This window comes from Notechis scutatus, chromosome 3 (genome assembly GCF_049901735.1).
Source record: "Notechis scutatus isolate UNSWTSFEM ecotype Mainland chromosome 3, rNotScu1.2, whole genome shotgun sequence".
NCBI classification, from domain to species: Eukaryota; Metazoa; Chordata; class Lepidosauria; order Squamata; family Elapidae; genus Notechis; species Notechis scutatus.
In genome coordinates this window covers 115,614,834-115,636,776 of record NC_142011.1, presented here as the reverse complement: position 1 = coordinate 115,636,776, position 21,943 = coordinate 115,614,834, and the positions used below count along the sequence as shown (strand labels likewise).

Below are 21,943 nucleotides of genomic sequence, written 5' to 3'. Positions count from 1 at the left end.
TATAAGCAGCTCATTTCAAAGGGATGGTCGTAGTGGCTTGATTTACACTGCCTAGTTGTCTTGTGACCTGAAAGGGGCTTTGACCACTTATAGAGAGTAGAAACAAAAAATGTCAGCCTTCATTTATCTCCCTCCAACTGCAAATATGACTTCCAGGCACATTTTCCTAGTGCAGTAAGAAAAGTAATCTTTCTCCTCCTCCTCTTCCTTCCACCCACCCCAATTGTCAACTGTCCAATTAGCGAACCCAAAACAAGGAAACACTCTCGGGAGAATTGAATTCCTAAAAGTAAAACTTTATTGGATACATCTTGTTGATACTGAAGAAATGAAACTAGTTCTTGCCTTGTTAAACAATACTTTCTCCTTCTCCCCACCCCTAGTTGGTCACATTGTCCAATTGTGAGATGGTCTTTTGTTATGAGAATGGTCCCTCTCTTTCTCAAGCATGGTGTCCTTGCTGGCTCCAAGCTCTCATGATCTCAGCATACATTCTCCACATTCCATTTCCCTCCCCTCAGTTCATTGGCAAGTTGAAAGGCATTAGGTTTGAAAGAAGGAAAGTGGTTCAATCTTGACATGGCGACCCGCTGAAGGAAAAGGGCACATGGAAAATACCAAACACAGCTTAATTATTGTTGCTTAGATAGTCTTAGCTTTCACAAATCTCTTTCGCCAGTTGAGCTATTTTGCATAGAACCTTTCTACTAACTTGTCTGCACTAACATTTTGGGCACCTACCCACTCTGCATTGGCTGAGGGATATCCTTTCCACTGCACTAAATATTGTAATTTCCTCTTAAAGTATCTTGAGTCCCATATCCTCTTTATCTCATAGTGTTCCCCACCCCACATTACAGGAGGAGGCAGCTTGTCCTTGACTGGCTTTAACTTGGAGCCTTGGAAGTAGGGGTGGGTTGCTATGGGTTTGGCTAGGTTCGGGAGGACCCATTGCTAATATTATGGCTAGTTTGGAGAACCCCCAAATCTCACCCCTGGCTGGCCCTGCCCACCCCATTCCACCCAGGAGTTTCCACACAGCCCATTTTGCGTGCAAAGTAAGTGCAGGGCCTGCACAGAAGCTTGAGGAGGGGAAAAAATGGGCCTGCCAGAAGTTCCAGAAATCCGAAAATGGGCCCGTTCCCGGCCTCCAGAGGGCCTCCGGAGCCCAGGGGAAGCAGTTTTTGCCCTCCCAGAGGCTCGAGGAAAGCCTCCAGAGCCTGGGGAAGGCGAAAATGCCCCCCATGGTGCAGGAGGCCGACTAGGCCACACCCACCATGGCCATGCCCACCCAGCAACTCGGGCAGAGAACCCGTTGCTGAAATTTTTGAAGCCCATCCCTGCTTGGAAGGGCTTCAATAAGCTACAGTAGACACTTTCTCATGGTTCTTAAGGCTTCATGGTTCTTGTGGTCAGTCCATACTTCAAATGGAATCTTACTGCCTTCTAAGAATTGCCTCCAAGTCAGCAGCACCAATCGAACACCATACACTTCCTTCTCCCACACTGCCCAATGCCATTTGGTGTCGGTCAGCTTCTGGGAAGTGTAAGCTCAGGGTTGCAGCATCCCCTTCACATTTTTTGGAGTCAAATGGCGCACTGACACATCACTGGCATCAGCTTGTATTATAAATGGCTCCTCCAGGTTCAGGTGCTTAGTTGGCTCTGCCCCAAAAAGCCTATTAAGCTTTTTGAAAGCAAGTTGGCATTCCATAGTCCAAGAGAGTGGCTGGCTATCTGTGTGAATGAGGGGATGTATCGTCAATAGAAGTTGGTGAAGCCCAGGAAGCTCTGCAGTTGTTTTCTGGTGTCAGGGACTTCCCACTTCAGAATGGCCCTCACCTTTCCAGGGCCCATCTCCACATCCTCACTGGACATGACAAGACTGAACATCGACATCTTAGGAATCAGCAAACTAAAATGGATAGGAATCGGTGAATTTAATTCAGATGACCATCAGGTATACTACTGAGGGCTAGAATCCCTCAGAAGAAATGGAGTAGCCTTCATAGTCAATAAAAGAGTAGGAAAAGCAATATTGGGATACAATCTCCAAAATTACAGAATGATTTCAGTTCGAATCCAAGGCAAACCATTCAATATCACAGTAGTCCAAGTCCCAACTCTGGTGCTGAAGAGGATGAAACTGACCAGTTCTATGAAGCCCTACAGCACTTTATAGAATTAACACCAAAAAATGATGTCCTTATCATCGTGGGGGATTGGAATGCTAAAGTAGGAAGCCAAAAGATAACTGGAATAACAGGCAAGTTTGGCCTTGGAGTACAAAATGAAGCAGGGCACAGGCTGATAGAATTTTGTCAAAAGAATACGATGATCATAGCAAACACTCTAGTCCAACAACCCAAGAGATGGCTCTACACACGGACATCACCAGACAGTCAACCCAGAAATCAGATTGACTATGAGTTCTGCAGCCAAAGATGGAGGAACTCTATACAGTCAGTAAAAACAAGACCAGGATCTGACTGTGGTTCACATCATGAACTTCTCGTTGCAAAATTTAGGCTTAAATTGAAGAAAGTAGGGAAAAGCACTAGGCCACTCAGGTATGAACTAAATCATATCCCTGATGAATATACAGTAGAGGTGACAAATAGATTTAAGGAATTAGATCTGATAGAAAGAGTGCCTGAAGAACTATGGACGGAGGTTCGCAACATTGTACAATAGATAGCAACTAAAACCATCCCAAAGAAAAAGAAATGCAAGAAAGTAAAATGGCTGTCTGAGGAAGCTTTGCAAATAGCTGAGGAAAGAAGGGAAGCGAAAGGCAAGGGAGAAAGAGAAAGATACACCCAATTGAATGCAGAATTCCCGAGAATAGCTAGAAGAGATAAGAATGCCTTCTTAAACGAACAGTGCAAAGAAATAGAAGAAAACAATAGAACGGAGGACCAGAGATCACTTCAAGAAAATTGGAGATATGAAGGGAATTTTCATGCAAAGATGGGCATGATAAAGGACCAAAATGGCAGGGACCTAACAGAAAAGATTAAGAAGAGGTGGCAAAATTACACAGAAGAACTATACAAGACCAAGCTTAACATCCCTGAAAAAAAAAAAAAAGGAAAAAAAAACCAAAAAAAAAAAACAAAAAAAAAAAAAAAAAAAAAAAAATAAAAAAAAAAAAAAAAAAAAAAAAAAAAAAAAACCCCCCCCCCCCCCCCCCCCCCCCCCCCCCACCCCCCCCCCCCCCCCCCCCCCCCCCCCCCCCCCCCCCCCCCCCCCCCCCCCCCCCCCCCCCCCCCCCCCCCCCCCCCCCCCCCCCCCCCCCCCCCCAAGCCTTTGCAGCCTTGGGATGCCAAAAAATGGGCATTCTAGAAATACCAGAAGTGCCCAATTTCAGCCTCCGGAGGGCCTCTGGAGCCATGGGGAGGCCATTTTCGCCCTCCCAGAGGCTCAAGGGAAGCCTCTGGAGCCTTGGGAGGCTAAAAACGGGCCCATTTTGGCACTTCCAGTATTTCTACAATGCCTCCCAAGACTGCAGAGGCTTCCCTAGAGCCTCCAGGAGGGTGAAAACAGCCTCAAATGGGCTGAAAATCAGCTGGGAGGTGCCCACATGTGCAGTGCAGGTAAGTTTGGCTGGGGCTCGTGTGCCCATGCAAATGGTTCATGTCATAGGTTTGCCGTCATGGTCCTAGAATGTGAAGTGAAATGGGCCTTAGGAAATCTGAGCAACAACAAAGCTAGTGGAGGTGACAGTATTCCAGCTGAGCTATTCAAAATCTTAAAAGACGATGCAGTAAAAGCGCTACACACAATTTGCCAGCAAATTTGGAAAACTCAACAGTGGCCACAGGGTTGGAAAAGGTCAGTTTATATTCCTATTCCAAAGAAGGGCAATGCTAAAGAATGTTCAAACTACCACACCATTGCACTCATTTCACATGCTAACAAAGTTATGCTCAAAGTCCTACAAGCTAGGCTCCAGCAGTATGTGGACTGAGAATGTTACCAGGTCCCCATATAGTTCAAACAGGTTCTTCCATGCTACATATTCCCACACATCCCCCCCCCCCCCCCCCCTCCCAATTCAATTCTATCATTGGTATGCATTAAAATCTTAACACCTTTAAAAATTTCTTTTCAATTGAATATCATAGTTCCTTGGGAACCTTATAACATCCCACTGCATTACAATAAATATTTTATCCATCATCATATTTTCTAAAGTTATTTCCCACTGCATTTGTAATATAACAAAAAGCTATCTTATGTACCTTGCAGAATCCCTTTTACAATTACATTTTCACCCATTATCTCTAAACAAACTTATGGTTACAATCCTTATATCTTTTCCTGTTTCTCCATTTCTTGTTTCTGTCTTTTACAACTTCTTTTCCTTGCCTTCTTCCCCCTCTTCTTCTCCCTCCCCTTTTTACCCCCTCGTCTCTCTACTTCTAACTCTCTCATCTGTAATCCCCTCTTCTGTTGCTTTCTAATATTATACTTATCTTTCAAATTGTTCTTCTTTTTGGTTGTTTTTTCTAATCTTAAACCTTTCACTCTCTTTCCCCCCTTTTCTTTTTCCCCCCACTTAAAATTATTTGATCATTAAAGATGGCTTCTTCTTTGTCCCAATCTTCTTGTTCTGCAAGTGTTTCTTGTTGCTTCTCATAGTTCCAGATCTCCATTTCTAAGAATTGAAACACGAAGCCAAAAGAACTTCTCCCTTCTTGTGCGTCTTCTTTCCATTTTTAAGTTCTGTTTTCAGTTCTTCTAAGAGTGATACCATTTTAAAAACTTTTAAACAACCACCCAGTTAATTTTAGTCATCTAGATGCAAAAACCAAAAATCACCAAGTAATCCAAATAATCCAAGGCTGTTTCTACTTGCTTCTTTTTCCACTTTCTCTTCCTGGGGTTCTATTATTTTGTTACCAAGTTTCCATTAAAATGTATCTTTAAGGAATCTTGTTAAAATTTCACTGTAAGTTCCTTTTAATTACAGTTCCATTCCTTAATTCCAGGCAGTCTCCTCCATTTTTCCAGATCCTGCCCTTCTATTCTTTTTTTTTCTCCTTTCCAGCTTTTAAAAACTTTTAAATGTCCAGAAATCTTTATTTATCCCTTTGACTTTTATTTTCAGCTTAGATGCCTATTAATGTCAAAGTGGATTTTTTTTCAGTTTCTTGCTTAAGTCTCTTAGCTGTTAGTATAAGGAAGGGAAGAAAAAAAAACTAATCCTTTCCCTTCTCTGTCTCCTTCGCAGCTTCAAAATCTTCTTTGGGAACAATGTTGTTAAGTTTAAATTCCAGGGTACCTTATTTGTTGCTTTTGCTGTTTGACCCGGTCAACCAAAACTTTCTCTTCTTATCTTCCTCCTGCACATTCTTTTCTGGTCAGAGTTCTTCTTTGTGGTGGCCATTACTGACCACCGCTACAACCGCCTTCAGGAAAGGGAGTAATGGCCAGCTGGGGAGGAGAGATGTGGCTCTCCTCAACCCTGCAGGCAGTCTCCCCACTCTTCACCACCTCTACGGGTGGCTTAGCCCCAAAACCAGCCAGCTCGGGCGCTCCAGCGCGAGCATGGATCAAAGCCTCGGAGAGACGAGGCTTCAGTCTGTTGCCGAAGAAGCTCAAACCGAAAGTCAAATTATGGCAAGTTCTTAAAGAGATGGGAGTACCAGACCATCTTATTTGTCTCCTGAGAAACTGATATGTGGGCCAAGAAGCAACAGTGAGAACTGGACACGGAACCACTGAATGGTTCAAAATTGGGAAAGGAGTCTGGCAAGGCTATATACTGTCGCCCTGCCTATTTAACTTATATGCAGAGCACATCATGAGAAAGGCAGGACTGGATGAATCAAAAATTGAATTAAGACTTCTTGGGAGAAACATTGAACTATGCTAAAGCCTTTGATATGTGTGGATCACAACAAAAGTTGTGGCAAGTTTAGAGCTTCTTTTGAAAACAACACCCCCCCCCAAAAAACGACAGTCGACGCTTTTGTTTTCCCCCCCCCCCCCCCCCCCCCCCCCCTAGGGCCCCCCGAAGAAGGGGGGGGTTTTATTTGGGCCTTTTGGATTCAAACCAGTTAGTCCTAGAGGAGATTAACCCTGATTGCTCTTTAGAAGTCCAGATCCTGAAGATGAAACTCAAATACTTTGCCCACCTAAGGAGAAGGAAGGACTCACTGCAGAAGAGCCTAATGCTGGGAAAGATTGAGGACAATAGAAGAAGGGGACGACAGAGAATGAGGTGGCTGGATGGAGTCTACTAATTGAGTATGGTTTGTTAGCCAGTTACAAATCCAGCTAGTGGTAATGCTGTCTATCCTACATTTTCCTAGCTTCCCCAAAAGTAGGTTGTTGTCCACTTTATTAAAAATGTCTTACTAAAATCCAAATATATGGTGTCCACAGCATTTCAGTGGTCCACTAATGTAGTCATTTTAGTTTGACAAAGAATGAAATAAGATTGGCAAGATTGGTTTTGGATTAATCCATATTGGCTTCTGATTATAAGTTTGCTTTCTTCCATGTGTTTGCAGATCTGTTCCTTGATTATCTCTTCCAGGATCTTCTCAAGTATTGTCAGCTTGATTGGTCTGTAGTTTCCTGGATCTGTTTTTCTACCACCACCAGCACCCCCCCCCCCTTTTTTTTGAAGATGGGAACCACATAGGTTCCTTTCCAGTGGACAGGTGTTCTCTTATATATTCTTGCCTATTTTAATTTGAATTCCTAATCGGTCTTTTATGGTTCTGGTTTTGGTAGCTTTGATCATTGATGGGAAACAGAATATAAGATTTTTGTGCAGATTGTCACTCTGTTTCTTTTTCTATATAATCAAAATGCTAATGAGATAATCTGCTTGGTAGGCTAGCTAGTGGATAGTTAAAAATGGATTCAATGTGATTACTGAGTCTAAACCATGTAAATAGAATTTTTGCCTAGTTCACCACATGGTGGCGATATTAACAAAGAAATTTAGTTCTGTTCTGCTTGCTCAGAATGAGGGCAGAGAGTAACACAAAATTGAACAAAAGGAATCTGACTTTGGCAGTGAAACGTTTGCAGATTATAAAGTGGCAAAAAACTGAACAATTGAATATGATTTGAACAATTAAATCATAAAGGAAGGAAGGACTGAATTTTGGGGCAGAATCTGAGGCTACAAGGAAGAGACTGGAATCATGGAGAATTGCTTTTGGAAAAGGCAAGGTCTGTATGTCCTTCTCTCTTTCTCATTCCTTAGAGTAATGTGTGCTTCAATTCGCTTGTCTGTCCCCGAAGAAAAGAAAAGGGGGTTTCTGGTGGCTAATGTGCTGAAGGAATTGAAACTGGAAACAGGGGAGCTCTTCACACGCAAAGCACATTTAGTTGCTGAGGGCACCCAGGAATACTTCCACCTTGATATTCATACTGGGAATCTGTTGATTAATGATAAAATAGACAGAGAAGCTTTATGTGGCCAGAGTGATCCTTGTCTACTTCTTTCTCAGTTGGTTTTGGAAAACCCCTTAGAGATCTTTAATATTGAAATCAAGATAGAAGATGTGAATGACAATGCACCCAAATTTTGGAAAAACGAAGTTAAGGTGGACATTCCTGAAAATTTTCCAATAAGTATGATATTTCCCTTAGAATTAGCTCAGGATGACGACATAGGAGATAATAGCATCCAAAATTACATTCTCAGTTCCAATGAGCATTTTCAGCTTGAAGTACAAAAGAATGAAGAGAGAAAAGACAATATATACCTTGTTTTGAAGAAATCACTAGATAGGGAGAAGATGCCACACCTTGGATTGATTCTAATGGCTATTGATGGAGGAGTTCCAAAGAAAACCGGCACAGTTCAAATTAATATTAATGTTCTGGATAATAATGATAACTTTCCTCTGTTTAGTAAGTCTGAATACAAGGCAAGAATAAAGGAGAATCTCCCTAAGGGCACTCTTGTGATGAAGGTGGAAGCTACAGATAGTGATGTGGGTTTAAATGCACAGATCCTCTACTCATTCCATCAAGTGCCTGAACGAATAAACAATTTGTTTTATTTAAATGAAATTACTGGTGAAATAACTGTTTGGGGACAGATTGATTATGAAAAAGAGAAAAGCTATAACATGGACATCAGAGCAACAGATGGAGGGGGTCTTCCAGGTCAGTGCAACGTACTGATAGAGGTTGAAGATGAGAATGACAACCCCCCAGAAGTGTCCATCATATCTCTGACCAGCACTTTAAAGGAGGATTCTCCCTTGGACACAATGGTGGCCCTCTTCAGTGTGAGAGACCAAGACTCTGGAGACAACAGCAAAACGGTCTGCTCCGTGGAGATGAACCTCCCTTTTGTGCTCAAAGCCACCACAAACAACTTTTATCAGCTTGTGCTCCAAAGTCCCCTAGACAGAGAGACAGTCTCTGAATACAACATCACCATCACAGCCATTGACTGGGGATCTCCTAGGCTCACTTCAACAAGATTGATTAATGTTCAGATCTCTGACGTCAATGACAACTCTCCCCTTTTTGAAAAGTCTTCATATGACATGCAGATCCGGGAGAATAATATTCCAGGCTTGCTCATCGGCTCAGTCCACGCTCTGGATCTGGACACAAAGCTGAATGCTAAAGTGAGTTACTTAGTTCTGCCCGGGAAGAGTGAGGGCCTGGTGACCTCTTACATCTCAATCAACTCTGAAACCGGAAACATGTATGCCCTCCGGTCCCTGGACTATGAGCAGATAAGAGGCTTCAGGGTTACTGTGAGGGCATCTGATGGAGGTTCTCCTTCCCTGAGCTCAGAAGTGATTGTCCGAATCCACATTTTAGATGAGAATGACAATGCTCCCTTCTTCCTGTATCCCCTCCAGAACAACACATCCCCATGCAATGAGCTGGTTCCCAAGTCAGCCGAGGCCGGCTATCTGGTCACCAAGGTGGTTGCAGTGGATGCAGATTCTGGCCAAAACTCTTGGCTTTCCTATGAATTGCTGAAGGCCACAGACCCAGCCCTTTTCAGCATAGGAGCGCAGAATGGGGAAGTGAAAACCAGGAGAGCCCTGAATGAGCGAGACACTAACAAGCAGAGGCTGGTGATACAGGTCAGAGACAACGGTCTTCCTCCACAGACCAGCACGGTGTTGCTTAATGTTCTTCTTGTGGATGGCTTTTCGGATCCCTTCCTGAGGAGGGTGGATGTCAGTGTGCAAGAACCGGAAGAAGACAAAACCTTGACCAAGTATTTGGTGATCTGCTTGGCTGCAGTCTCCTTTGTGTTCCTGGTCTGCATTGTTGTGTTTATTGTGGTGAAAGTCTTCAAGAAGGATCCCCAAAGCCATTTTACTGCGGCTGTTCCTCACTTCCCACCTGCCAGTGTTGATACCCAAGAGAACTGTGCTGATTCACAGAACGGGTCGCTTTCCAAGACTTACCGTTATGATGTTTGTTTGACTGGTGGATCCTTAAGTAGCGAGTTCCGATTTCTCAGGCCTCTCTTTCCGGTCTTTTCGGTGGGAGATGCTAACGTCACAGGGAACAATAGTATTTCTGCAGGCATCCAAGATACTTCTGAGGAGGTTGCAGTTAATGGCACAAAGAAAGAGGTGAGGAAAAAACATACAATTAATTCAGCCTCTTCCTATTCATTCTCCCTCCATTCTTTTTGCTCTATCAGTTATTCGTGAACTACATGCTGGTTATTTATTAAAGAAACAGGTAATTTTACTTTAATTTTAGTTGAGAGCATAGATCACAATTCTTTTCTAGGTAATCCTTGGCTTCAGCGAACATTTAATATTATAATGCACTGAGTGGTAGTTACGACCAATCCTAGAAGTTCCAGTTGTCCCAGGGCCTCCATGATCCTTTGATTGCGATCTGGATGCTTGGCACCCAGCTCACACATAGGATGACTCTGCACCCCGTGATCATGTGGCCACAATTTGCAACCTTTTGTACAGATTTCCCACAAGCAGTTTCAGTGTGGAACCTGGCAGGGAGGGTTGCAAACTGCTCAGGTAAGTCTTACCGAGCTGCAGATTACAACATAGAGCAAAGTGTTCCAGAAATCCTCCTAAAAGGAGCAATATTGAAAACTCAGGAGTTCAAATTTCTATTACAGTTCCCTACAAGAGCATTTTTCCCTACTATAATTATCTTCTAGAATTTTTGACATATAGATTGAATTTTATAAAATAAATACTCTGAAATATTTCCCCATTTAGAGATTGTCAAAACAATTTACCACCTGGAATTGAAAGATTCTATTGCCAGTATTGAACTTGGGGAACTTGTAAGATGATCTGACAACCTATCAACTTAAAATTATCTTTTAAAAAAAATATTGTTTTAACTTCTTCATATTTTCCTATCACAAGGAAATACTGTGTTTATCAATTGATCAAAGATGTTATCATCTTATTGTCTGGTCAATCTATGTTTAGGTGGATAGGATTTAAGAATGAGCGCAGCACAAGAAACAATGGGTGGAAGCTTGTTAAAGACAGATCCAACCTGGAATTTAGGAGAAATTTCCCGAGAGTGAGAGCAATTAATCAATGGATCAGCTTGCCTCCCAGAGTTATGAATGCTCCTTCCCTGGAATTTTATAGAAAAGCCTGGATAGCCATTTGTCCAGGATGCAATAAGGTTTCCTGCCTTGGGCAGAGAGTTGGACTAGAAGACCTTCAAAGTTCCTTCCAACTCTATGATTCTATGATGTATTAGGCAACTGTGTCCAAACATTTTGTCCAAATACTTTAAATAGTGGTTTGCAATGGCTGTCAGTTTAAAATTGACCATGGTTTGATCTATTGATTTCCAAACTTTAATCACTATATCGCAGGAGTTCTCTTTGCAGTGTTGCAGTGACTAGTGTGAACTCTACTATCAGAACAAGATTCTAGGCCCAAGGTGTACTTTGGTAGGACTATCATTTTCTCAAGACAAGGTTGCTTTCTACATTCCTTTAAATTTCTCTGAGTTGCAATCCAGTTTGAGAAACTATGAAACCCTAGCGTGAAACCCATTATAAGTTAACCTTAGTCCTTTGGAACAGTGCATGCCATCTTGGAAGGCACAACTTTTTTATTACTCTTGTGTCTCTATATTCTATTCCCAAGGACATTTAATCCAACTTCCACACTGCCAGCCTGGATTTGGGGAAAACAGCATGCAGTTTGTAAGTGGACATGGTTAGTATCAAGTTGGAGAAGGATCAGAGCAGTTCAGTGTCAGAGTGTTTATTTGTTTTTTTAAATAAATAAGGGGCCCAGATTCAATTCCTGGCCATGACTGAGGATAAATTTTGTATTTAATTTCTTTTGCCACAGTTGTTGTAAGCACTGAACTTTTTCCCTTCAATCGAAAAGAATTAACTTCTGAAGACCAGGTGTTTCAAAAGGAATCCTTTATTGAAAGGGATTTTATCTCAACACCAGGCAAAGCAGAGTCTAAGATATCCCCAGGTATACACTCATAGATAAAGGAAGTTAGAATCCCTCCCCTTATTCAAATGTGAATTTAGTCAAACAAAGAACCAACATTTTAATCCCCCCCCCCCTTCTCTGGGAAGGTATCTTAGCAGAGTTCCCAGGGGTATCTTCCAGAGCTGGAATTTTTATGGTTCCTTCTCATCTTGTTATCTCTTCAAGAGGTGACAAGTTTCTGGACATCTGGCTCCAGTCCTCCAGTTGTATATCATATGCAAGTTATACAGAATCAATATAGGATTTAATATATTCAGGTTACATCAAAAATGATTACTTGTACCAAATCCCCCCCCCACCTTCTTCTTCTTTTGAAGAATGGCAGATACAGGGATCTGACAGTTGTTCTATTTCCATTTGCAGGCCTTTGTATTTTGTTATCTTCTCCAGTTCTTTCTCTTGCATTCTGCTGTCTTCAGATACCGCCACATCCACTATCCAGGGTTTTATTTGGCGGTGGCGGGGGTGTGTGTCTTTCTTAAGAACAACTATTAAGTCTTGAATGTTATTTATGCTCCCTGTTTGAATTCTAAAGTCCCAGGGCACTTTAGCTTCTTTGTTTTCTATTATTTTCTCCATTTTATAATCCCACCAGTTCTTGCTTGCAGGCAAACAGAATTCTTGCAGATCTTCCAATGCACCATCTGTGTGATATTCTTACAGCAGCTTATCTACATGGTCCACAATTTCTTCAGCTTCTTTGCAGAAATCCTATTTGCTGTCTGTTGCTGTCTTCTTAATTCTGACTTAATTCATTGTCATTATTTTTCTGGTCTTCCTAGCCAAGGCTTTTAGTTCTGCTTGAGTCGACTCCACTATTTCTAGTATTGTGAATCTAATGATTGGGCTTGTCCAGGTGTTAATTGCCTTGATGGTATTTCCTCCACTGAGTTTGGACTTTAAAATCATCTTCACTTTCTTGATTTCTGATCTTCTTCTTCTTAACTCTGGTGTGCTTAAAAGATGCTTAGCTTGAAGGATGTCCAGGTATTTGTAACGATCATCTTTCTCCAGTCTCTTGATGCAGTTTCCATAGGGCATCTTAATTCCCATGGCCCTCCCGAGATCCATTTTTGCTGGCAGAGGTACCACAGGCCAGTCCTTCACTGTTTCCAGGGTGGCCCTGTGGGCCAGGTCTAAGCACTCCGCAGGCCAGATCCAACCCCCAGGCCTTTAGTTTGACACCCTTGTGCTGGACAATCAGACTGGATTTGGCATTTTTATTCACCTATTGTGTCGCTGCAAAGGAGCTGGGAGAGGCAGATGTTGTTTAATGGTGTTAACAATTTCATTGCACACTGTAAACTGTTCCGAGAAAAATTGCCCTTTGCATTTTTTATTATTATGGCTCATCATACATACAGCAATTATTAAAGTATTATTATTAATAATTATTATATAATTATAATTATATTATTATTAAAAAACTACACTCCCTTCAGCTGATTAAGTCAGCTCTAAGCCCTTAAACCTTTGTTAGATAAATTATTAAAGGTATACCTCTGGAAATTTGAATGTAACACGGGTTGTTGTCTGTCTACATCTCAGCTTCAAAGATACATTGAACATTTCTGAATTTTTAGATATGAAATATAAGAAAACAGTCTCCACCCCTGTTCCAAAATGGTCTAACATGATACTCAGTTATTCATTCCTGTTCTTCTCTTCTGTTTACATCATTTGTTACAAAAAAACGAAAAAAATCCAAAACAAAACATTAGACAGATAAGAGAGGTAAAAACCTCTATAAAGTAATAAGAAAAAAGAAACAAACAAAATGCAGTGACAACTTCTGCAACTGGAGAATTTTTAATTTAGATTCCTGGCTGCGTAATTTCCTTCTGAAAGGAAATATGAAATGTGTAGATATGAGTGGAAGGGAAAATCATGATTGTTTCCAAGTATAACTTACATGGCCATTATAAACTCATGATATGAAAAGGTGCAACTAAAAATATAACACACAAGTGGCATTCCTCTGGATCCTTGTACTTACTTTATACACATTATTATACACACATTCATGTCACAATCAAACCAAAAGTTATAGCTTTTACATTTTGGGAGGAATATTTTTTCTCTAGATTGAAAGCTGTTAACATATTGTCTTGCTATGACAGATAACACCAAGAATGTACACAGAAGGAATACTTTAGTCTTTTGAAAAGATGCACACACTATTCTATACGCTAGAATAAATGCCCTATTCAAAAGTTTCATAAACCAGTGCTACATTTTACTTTACACACAAGGTGGTGCTATTGCACCAAACAGTAGAAAGAGAGATTCCTTTACTTCAGAACGATCTACTCATTACATAAAGGAATCTCAGAACAAAAGGCAACAGCTTTCAATTAAATCTTGAGAAATTTCCGAAGAAAATATCTGAGCATGAATACCAAAAAATAACTCCCATTGGATTCTGGTCAGACTATAAAGGAAATTAATAGGAATTGCTTTACAAAGAATCTTGTTGAATGTATGACCTTTCCTGAAAGAGGCTGGGAAAATGGAAGCATCTCGTCCTAGCAGGCAAGTGGTTTTGTTCTTTATTTCTCTATGTAGTTCTGGTATGTGGTGTGAACCATTCCGCTATTCAGTGCTTGAGGAAAAGAAAGCTGGATCAATAGTAGCAAATGTTCTAAAAGATTTAAAAGTCGAGGTGAAGGAGCTCTCTGCTCGCAGAGCACAGTTGATTTCTAAGAGTTCCAGGCAGAATTTCCAGCTAGATCCTCATTCTGGAAATATAATATTAAGGGATAAAATTGACCGAGAAGCTTTGTGTGGTCTGAATGATCTTTGCACTTTATTCTCTGAAATTTTGCTGGAAAACCCTTTTCAATTCTTCAAAATTGAAGTTCAGATAGAAGATGTCAATGATAATTCCCCTACGTTCTCTAAGAATCAATTCCTTTTTGAAATACCTGAACAGACTCCCATAAATGTGCGTTTCCCCTTGGAGACAGCCCATGATTTAGACAAAGGGGAAAATGCGATCCAGAACTACATACTTAGCCCAAATGAATATTTTAAGCTGGACGTACAAAGTAAAAATGATGGCAGGAAATATGCAGAACTACTTTTGGCAAAACCATTAGACCGCGAGGTGATCCCTCAGTTTATCCTCACTCTGGAAGCTGTGGATGGAGGGATCCCAAGGAGAACTGGCACAGCACAGATAATTATTGATATTCTGGATATCAATGATAACATGCCCCAATTTGAACAAACAGTGTATAAAGTTCAGCTAATGGAAAATAGTCATACAGGTTCATTGGTTGCTAAAGTTGAAGCCACTGACAAAGACATTGGATCAAACGCTCACATCATTTACACTTTTAGCCAAGCACCAGCAGAAGTACTCCAATCATTCAGGTTAAACAATCATACTGGGGAAATTACGCTTGTAGGGAACATTGATTATGAAGAAAATCATAATTATGAACTCAGCATCAAAGCCACAGATGGAGGAGGATTGTCCACTTATTGTACAGTTCTTGTTGAGATTGAAGATGAGAATGACAATGCTCCAGAAATAATTGTATCATCCATCACTAATCCTTTACCAGAAAATTCTCCCCCGGAAACACTGGTGGCTCTTTTTGGCATCAGAGATCAAGACTCCGGAGACAATGGCAGAACTACCTGCAACACTGGGAAAAACCTGCCTTTTATACTAAAACTGACCGAGAACAATTACTACCAGCTTGTGACTCAACAGCCATTGGACAGAGAAGAAACGCCACAATATAACATCACCATCACAGCCACCGACCAAGGTTTTCCCAGACTCACTTCAGTGACAGTTATTAGCATTCTACTTTCAGACGTCAATGATAACCCTCCAATGTTTGAAAGAAGTTTCTACAATTTGCACTTACGAGAAAACAACATTCCAGGGCTGCTCATTGGATCAGTCCATGCCGTGGATGTGGACACAGAAGAGAATGCCAAAGTAACCTACTCTCTTTTGTTTGGAAAGATCAGGGAAGAGCCTGCATCATCTTACATCTCCATCAACTCTGAAACTGGGAACTTGTATGCCATTCGATCTGTGGATTACGAGGATATACAGGATTTCCAGGTGATGGTGAGGGCTGTAGACAAGGGCTCCCCTCCACTGAGCTCAGAAACAATGGTCCGAGTTCTTATCACGGATGAAAATGACAATGTCCCCTTCATCCTCTGCCCCCTTCAGAACAGCACTTCTCCATCAAATGATCTGGTTCCCCGGGGAGCAGAGACAGGCTACCTAGTCACCAAAGTGGTGGCAGTGGACAGAGATTCAGGGCAGAATTCTTGGCTTTCCTATCAGTTGCTGAAGGCCACAGATCCAAGTCTCTTTGCTGTTGGGACTCAGAACGGAGAGGTAAAAACCATGAGGCCAATGAACACCCGAGACAGTTTCAAACACACTCTTATTGTGGTAGTTAGGGATAATGGGCATCCTCCTCAGTCTGCCTCTGCGACCCTAAGAATTCTTCTAGTGGATGGCTTCTCTGATCCTTACATGAAAATTATGGATAATCCTAAGGGTGAAATTCTGCAGGAAGGAGATCATACTCTAACAATGTATTTGATTATCTGCTTGGTTGCCATCTCATCCATTTTTCTGCTTTCTGTCATGGTGTTTATTGCAACCAAATTTCAGAAGCGAAGTAAGTTCGTAGGAAGTTCTGCATCAAATTTCCCTGAAGGACCAAACTTGCAAGACAAGTGTGTGGATCCTAATTCTGGAACATCTTCCCAGGCCCACAGCTATGAAGTGTGCTTAGCTGATGGGTCTCTGAGCAGTGAGTTCAAGTTCCTTAGGCCTTTCTTTCCTGTTTTTACTATGGAGCATCATAGAACTGTGCTGAATCCACACATTGGAAATGAGTGCTGTGATCTTCCTAATCAATTGGAGGAAAGAGAGCATATATCCCAGGTGAGAATAATTATTAATGTAATTATAAACCTATATGGTTTGAGTAACTCATAAATAATTAATTTCTAAAAATGAGAGATTGTCTATTAATGTACATTACTGTGAATTTCGAGAAAACTAATTTATTTAGAGTAATGTACTGAGAAATGTATATTGGTTTTACATGTATTGTAGTTTCTATATGGGTATTTATCCTGCATTGTCCTATGTAATCTTTTAGGTGAGAAGCTATAAAATATGCACTGCCTTAAAAGAAAATCATACAATTTTCCCAGAAGGAAACAATTTGCACGGTGTTTGAAATTTGGAAGCTGCAGCTGGTGCAGTGTATGGTGGCATGGGCAATTCTTGGGGCCTGGAGACTGGCCCATGTAATATCTGTGATCTGCATTGGCTGCATGCCTGCTTCTGGGTCCAATTCTAGGTATTTGTAATGCAGAATTGGTCAGTGAAAATCAATCAATTTGATAAATCATGGCCACTGGATCAAAGTTTATTAAAAGTGAGACATTTTGTTACTCATCCAAGTAACTTCTTCAGTCAAAATGAAAACTTTGGGTAGGCAGAGAGTTGTTGGACTGAACAAACTCTTTGCCGTACAGACTGCAGGAGGTTTATCTCCAAAATGAATCAATGAGAATAGAGCTGGAAGAGATCTTGGAGCTCCTTTAGTCCAGCCCCTTGCTCAAGCAGGAGAGCCTACATCATTTCAGACAAGTGACTATCCAGTTTCTTCTTAAAAACTTCCACCCACAACTTCTGACGCAATGGTGAGATTCAAAAACTTTTACTACCGGTTCTATGGGCATGGCTTGGTGGCTGTGGCAGGGGAAGGATACTGCAAAATCCCCATTCCATCATCACCCCACTAACCTGCTTTCCAGTTCCATTCTCCTGTGCAGGGCAACAAAAGAAAACCCAGCTGATCAGCTTGGACCTGGGAGGCGGAGACGAGATGGGGCGGGGCCAGTCAGAGGTGATATTTGCCAGTTCTCTGAACTACTCAAAATTTCTGCTACCAGAACTGCTCAAAACCTGCTCAATACAACTTCTGTTCTGACTGCAATCTCACATTTTTCTAGCTTACCAAAAAGTAGGTTGTGGTCTATGTTGTCAAATGCCTTGTTGAAATCTGAGTATACTATGTCCACAGCATTTTGCTGGTCTACTAACTTAGTCACTTTGTCAAAGAATGAAATAAGATTGGTTTAGTGTGGTCTGTTTTTAACAAATCCATGCTGGCTTCTAGTTTAACTATTTGTTTTTAGATGTCTGCAGATCTGTTTTTTAATTATCTTTCCAGTATCACTTTTTGCAACATGGAAAGATGTGGGGACAGGATGCCAACATACTGGGATATTTACTGGACATTATCAGTTTCCAAGGATGACCAGTACATTTGGTATAAGCACTCATTCCAAAGGGATGGTCGTAGTGGCTTGATTTACACTGCCTAGTTGTCTTGTGACCTGAAAGGGGCTTCAACCACTTATAGAAAGCAGAAACAAAAAATGTCAGCCTTCATTTATCTCCCTCCAACTGCAAATATGACTTCCAGGCACATTTTCCTAGTTCAGTAAGAAAAGTAATCTTTCTCCTCCTCCTCCTTCTACCCACCCCAACTGTCAACTGTCCAATTAGTGAACCCCAAAACATAGAAACACTCTAAGGAGAATTGAATTCCTAAAAGTAAAATGTTATTGGATACTGTTGTGGTCTGCTGGCAGCCTGTGGAGCTGGCAGCAGAGTTGGACAGTAGGGAGGAACCTGGGCCAGTCCTGGAGTTTGGGGAGGACTCAGACGAGGGATCTGTTTCCGACACAGAGATGGGGCCAGGGCCATCAGAGAGTTATGTGCTGACTCTGGAGCCTCCAGAATCTGACATAAGGGAGGCAGAGGAACAAGGAGAGCCTGTTCCCAGTATAAATGTATAAATGTTCCTTATATGATGTGGTCAGTGTTAATTTCCTATTCTTTCCCCAAATATTCTGCCATCTAGCCAATTCAATATTATATCCAAAATTTTGGGCCCATACCACTATAGTCTCTTTAACCTGTTTTTCCTTCATTTTATAGTCTAATAGGTATTTATATATCACCTTAATCAATTTATCATCAATCCCTACTAACAGTTTATCTAGTGTTGTTAATGCCCCATGTTTTCACATCCTGTGTGTATCGCGACTGTATTTGTAGATATGACCACCACTCCAATTCTACCTCTTGTGCTATTAGTTCTGATCTGGTTTTCAATTCTCCTTTCTCGTTTATATATACAACAATTTCCCCCATATTTGTCAGATTTGGGTATATTAACGCTTCTAGTGTAGAGAGCCAGATTGGAATTTCCATGTAATTTTGGTGTTTAATTTTGTTCCACACCCCCAAGAGGGCCTGTCTTATGTAATGTCTCTGAAAGTATTTATGTACTGTGCCTTTTTCATACCAAAGAAAAGTGTGCCATCCTGCTTGAGTGTTAGTAGCCTCTTATTCCTTAATGCAATCCATTCTTTTATCCAGATAAGTGCTGCAGCGTGATAATATAACTCCCAATCAGGCAGGCCAAACCCTCCTTTCTCTTTGGCATCTTGCATTAATTTCAGTTTGATTCTCGGTCTCTTTCCTTGCCATATAAATTTCTATTGTTTGGTTCAAATTTTTAAAGAAGCTTTTCTCTAACTTTATAGGGATGTTTTGAAATAAAAAGAGTATCTTTGGTAAAATATTCATTTTGATTGCGGCTATTGTGCCCATTAAGGAGATTTGCAGGTTCTTCCATCTCTCTAGATCCGCCTTTATTTGATTTGTTAATTTAGTATAGTTATCTTCTTTAAGTGTTATGCATCTTGCTGTTAGCATTCCTAAATGCTTCACTTTTTTTGCTATTTGAATACTCATTCGTTTTATCAATTCATCCTTCTGTTTATTTGTCATGTTCTTAACTATCATTTTAGTTTTCTCCTTGTTTATTTTTAATCCTGCTACTTCTCCGTATTCTACCAGTTCCTCCATAAGCTTCATGCCAGACTAGAATGAAAACTAAACTGTCCGTGAAGGCTTGTAATTTGTAGTTTTCTCTTCTGATTTCCAATCTTTTAATTTGTTCATCTTTCCGAATATTCCTCATCAATACTTCCAGTGTTAGGATAAACAGCAGCGGTGATAGTGGACAACCTTGTTTTTTGCCTTTCTGTATTGCAAAGCTTCATGTCACATCACCATTCATTAATACTTCGGCCTCTTGTTTTGAATATATTGCTCTGAACATATTTATAAATTTGTCATCGAAATCCATATACCTCAATTGTTGTAACATAAAAATCCAATTTATATTATCAAATGTCTTTTGGGCGTCTAAAAAAAGCAGTGTCACTTGTTTCTTGCTATGTGTTTTGTAATATTCTAATATGTCTAGTACTGTTCTCATATTATTCTTTATCTGCCTTTTAAGTAGGAAGCCATTTTGGTCAACATTTATGAATGTATTAAGGAATCTTTTCAAACATTCAGTTATTATAGATGCAAATATTTTATAGTCTGTATTCAGTAGTGAAATGGGCCTGTAATTTTGGATTAGCATTGAGTCTGCATCCTCCTTTGGAATCAAGACTATGTTGGCCTCACCCATGATGATGGTATCTTTGCTTCCGTAAGAACGGCATTATAAACCTCTAGTAGCATTTGGCCTAGACTATCTTGAAGTTCTTTATCTAGTTCTGTTAGGAGTCCATCGGGGTCCCATATTTTGTTGTTCTTTTGTTTTTTGATAGCCTCTATTAGTTCTGGCATTCTTAATTCTTTGTTGAGCATACCTTTTATTTGTTCTGGTACTTTTGGCAGTTCAGCCTTTTCTAGATATTGTTGAGTTTTTTCTTCTGTATAGCCTTCATTTTCTTCATATAGTTTCTCATAGAAGACCTGAATTTTTGTCTTCATTTTGGTAACAGATATTTCCATCTTCATCTTGCAATTCATTGATCCATTTCTTTTCTTTCTGTTTCTTCAGTTTATACACTAGCCACCTCCCTGGTTTGTTTGCATTCTCAAATTTTTCTTGATTTGCTTTCTTTATATACTGTGCCAATTCTTCTTTTTTGAGGATGTTCAACTTACATTTAGTTAGGTCCATTTGCTCTTTTAGACTCCTTTTTTGTGGCTTCTTTTGTAGCTCTGCCTCTAAACTCCCGTATTCTTCTTCCAAATCTTTTAGTTTTTGCTTCTTACTTTTGTTTTTCTTCGCCATAAATGATATAGCGACATCCCTCATGACTGCTTTTGCCATATCCCATGGATTTTGTATAGGTGTGTCTCCTTTCTTGTATTCTATGAAGAAGAATCCCAATTCTTTGTTGATCCTCTGGATAAAATCTTCATCTTTTAAGATTGCTGAGATAAGTATCCATCTTGAACTTTTCCTTTGCCCTCTCCAGGTGATTCTCATAGGATTATGGTCTGCCCAGAGATTTGTATATTTCTACTTCCTTTATTTCCAAGATTAGCTCCATTGACGTCCATACCATATCAATTCTGTACCAGGATTCATTTCTGTTTGAGTAGTATGTATATTGTTTCCTCTCCTGGTTTCTCTCTCTCCATATGTCCTGAATGTTTAGCTCTTCTGTCATTTGAAAAAATGTTCTGGGTAATATCCTTCTGATTCCTTTCCTTTTTTTTTTGGTCACTTTTGCAATCTAGTTTCTTGTCTGTTATGGCATTGAAATATCCTAAAATGAATACTCTCTGTCTCTTGAATGATGCTATGTAGCTTTTTATAAAAAATTCCCTGTCCCCTGTTTGGTGCATAAATTTTGACTAGTAACACCTGTTTTTGATTCAATGTTATTTCCACAATCAGTATCCTTCCTTCTTCATCCTGATAGATTTGCTTGGTCTGGATTGTTTCCTTAACATATAACACCACCCCCTCTTCTTCTGTTGTGCTAATGCCATGAATAATTTCCCCAGTCTGAGGTATTCCAATAACAGCTTATGTTGGTTTTTGATGTGGACTTCTTGTAGTGCTATTATGTCTAGGTTCAGTCACTGTAATTTAGTAATAATTTTTTTTCCTTTTCCGGGGGGAATTCAAGCCATTAATGTTCAATGATAAAATCTTTAATTTTTCTTGCATGTCTCTACCTATATCTAGGTCTTGTGCTTCTTGTTGCTCTGATCTCTCTCGGTTCTTTTAGCCCTTTCTTCTTTACTCTCTGGTCCAGCTTCTTTCTCTTTTCCTCTCTCTTTTAATTGTAGTTCCTTTTCTCCTCTCACCTTTATTCTTTTGACCCTTGCGTCTATTACTTCTCTCTCTTCCATTTCCTCCTCACTGCCAAAAAGTTGGTTGTAGAATTCCTCCGCTTTGTCTACTGTGTCTATTCTATGTCTCTTTTCTCTCCATGTCACCAATATGCCTTCCTGCATTAGCCATCTGAAGTTAATATTATGTTTAGTCAGCAATGTTGTTAAAAATTGATATGGTCTTCTTAGTTCTCTGACTCTTGGGACCTCATGCACATTTTCCTAGTGTAGTTTGAAAGTAATTGTCAGA

The 21,943-nt window shown here is 40.4% G+C and overlaps 2 protein-coding genes across 4 annotated transcripts in view; both read left to right on the top strand.

Moving 5' to 3' along the window:
* LOC113426379 (protocadherin beta-16-like) overlaps nt 1-21,943 on the top strand; it is a 138,365-nt gene that overhangs the window by 69,088 nt on the left and 47,334 nt on the right. Inside the window, exon 1 of one of the 3 annotated variants that reach the window (XM_087961000.1) lies at nt 14,017-16,395. The exons of the other annotated variants lie outside the window; for them this stretch is intronic. Coding sequence (XP_087817126.1) covers nt 14,041-16,395 — 2,355 coding nt within the window. The 5' untranslated portion in view covers nt 14,017-14,040. Of the gene's footprint in view, nt 1-14,016; nt 16,396-21,943 lie in introns of those variants that run through there. 3 annotated transcript variants of the gene reach the window in all.
* Nucleotides 6,949-9,665, top strand: LOC148131367 (protocadherin beta-16-like). The gene has a single exon (XM_087958997.1). It carries the CDS (start codon nt 7,167-7,169, stop codon nt 9,663-9,665), a length of 2,499 nt encoding a protein of 832 aa, XP_087815123.1. The 5' UTR covers nt 6,949-7,166.

What these genes read in the sequence shown, in the direction of transcription:
- LOC148131367 (XM_087958997.1), top strand. Translation starts at nt 7,167, where the DNA reads ATGGAGAATTGCTTTTGGAAAAGGCAAGGTCTGTATGTCCTTCTCTCT.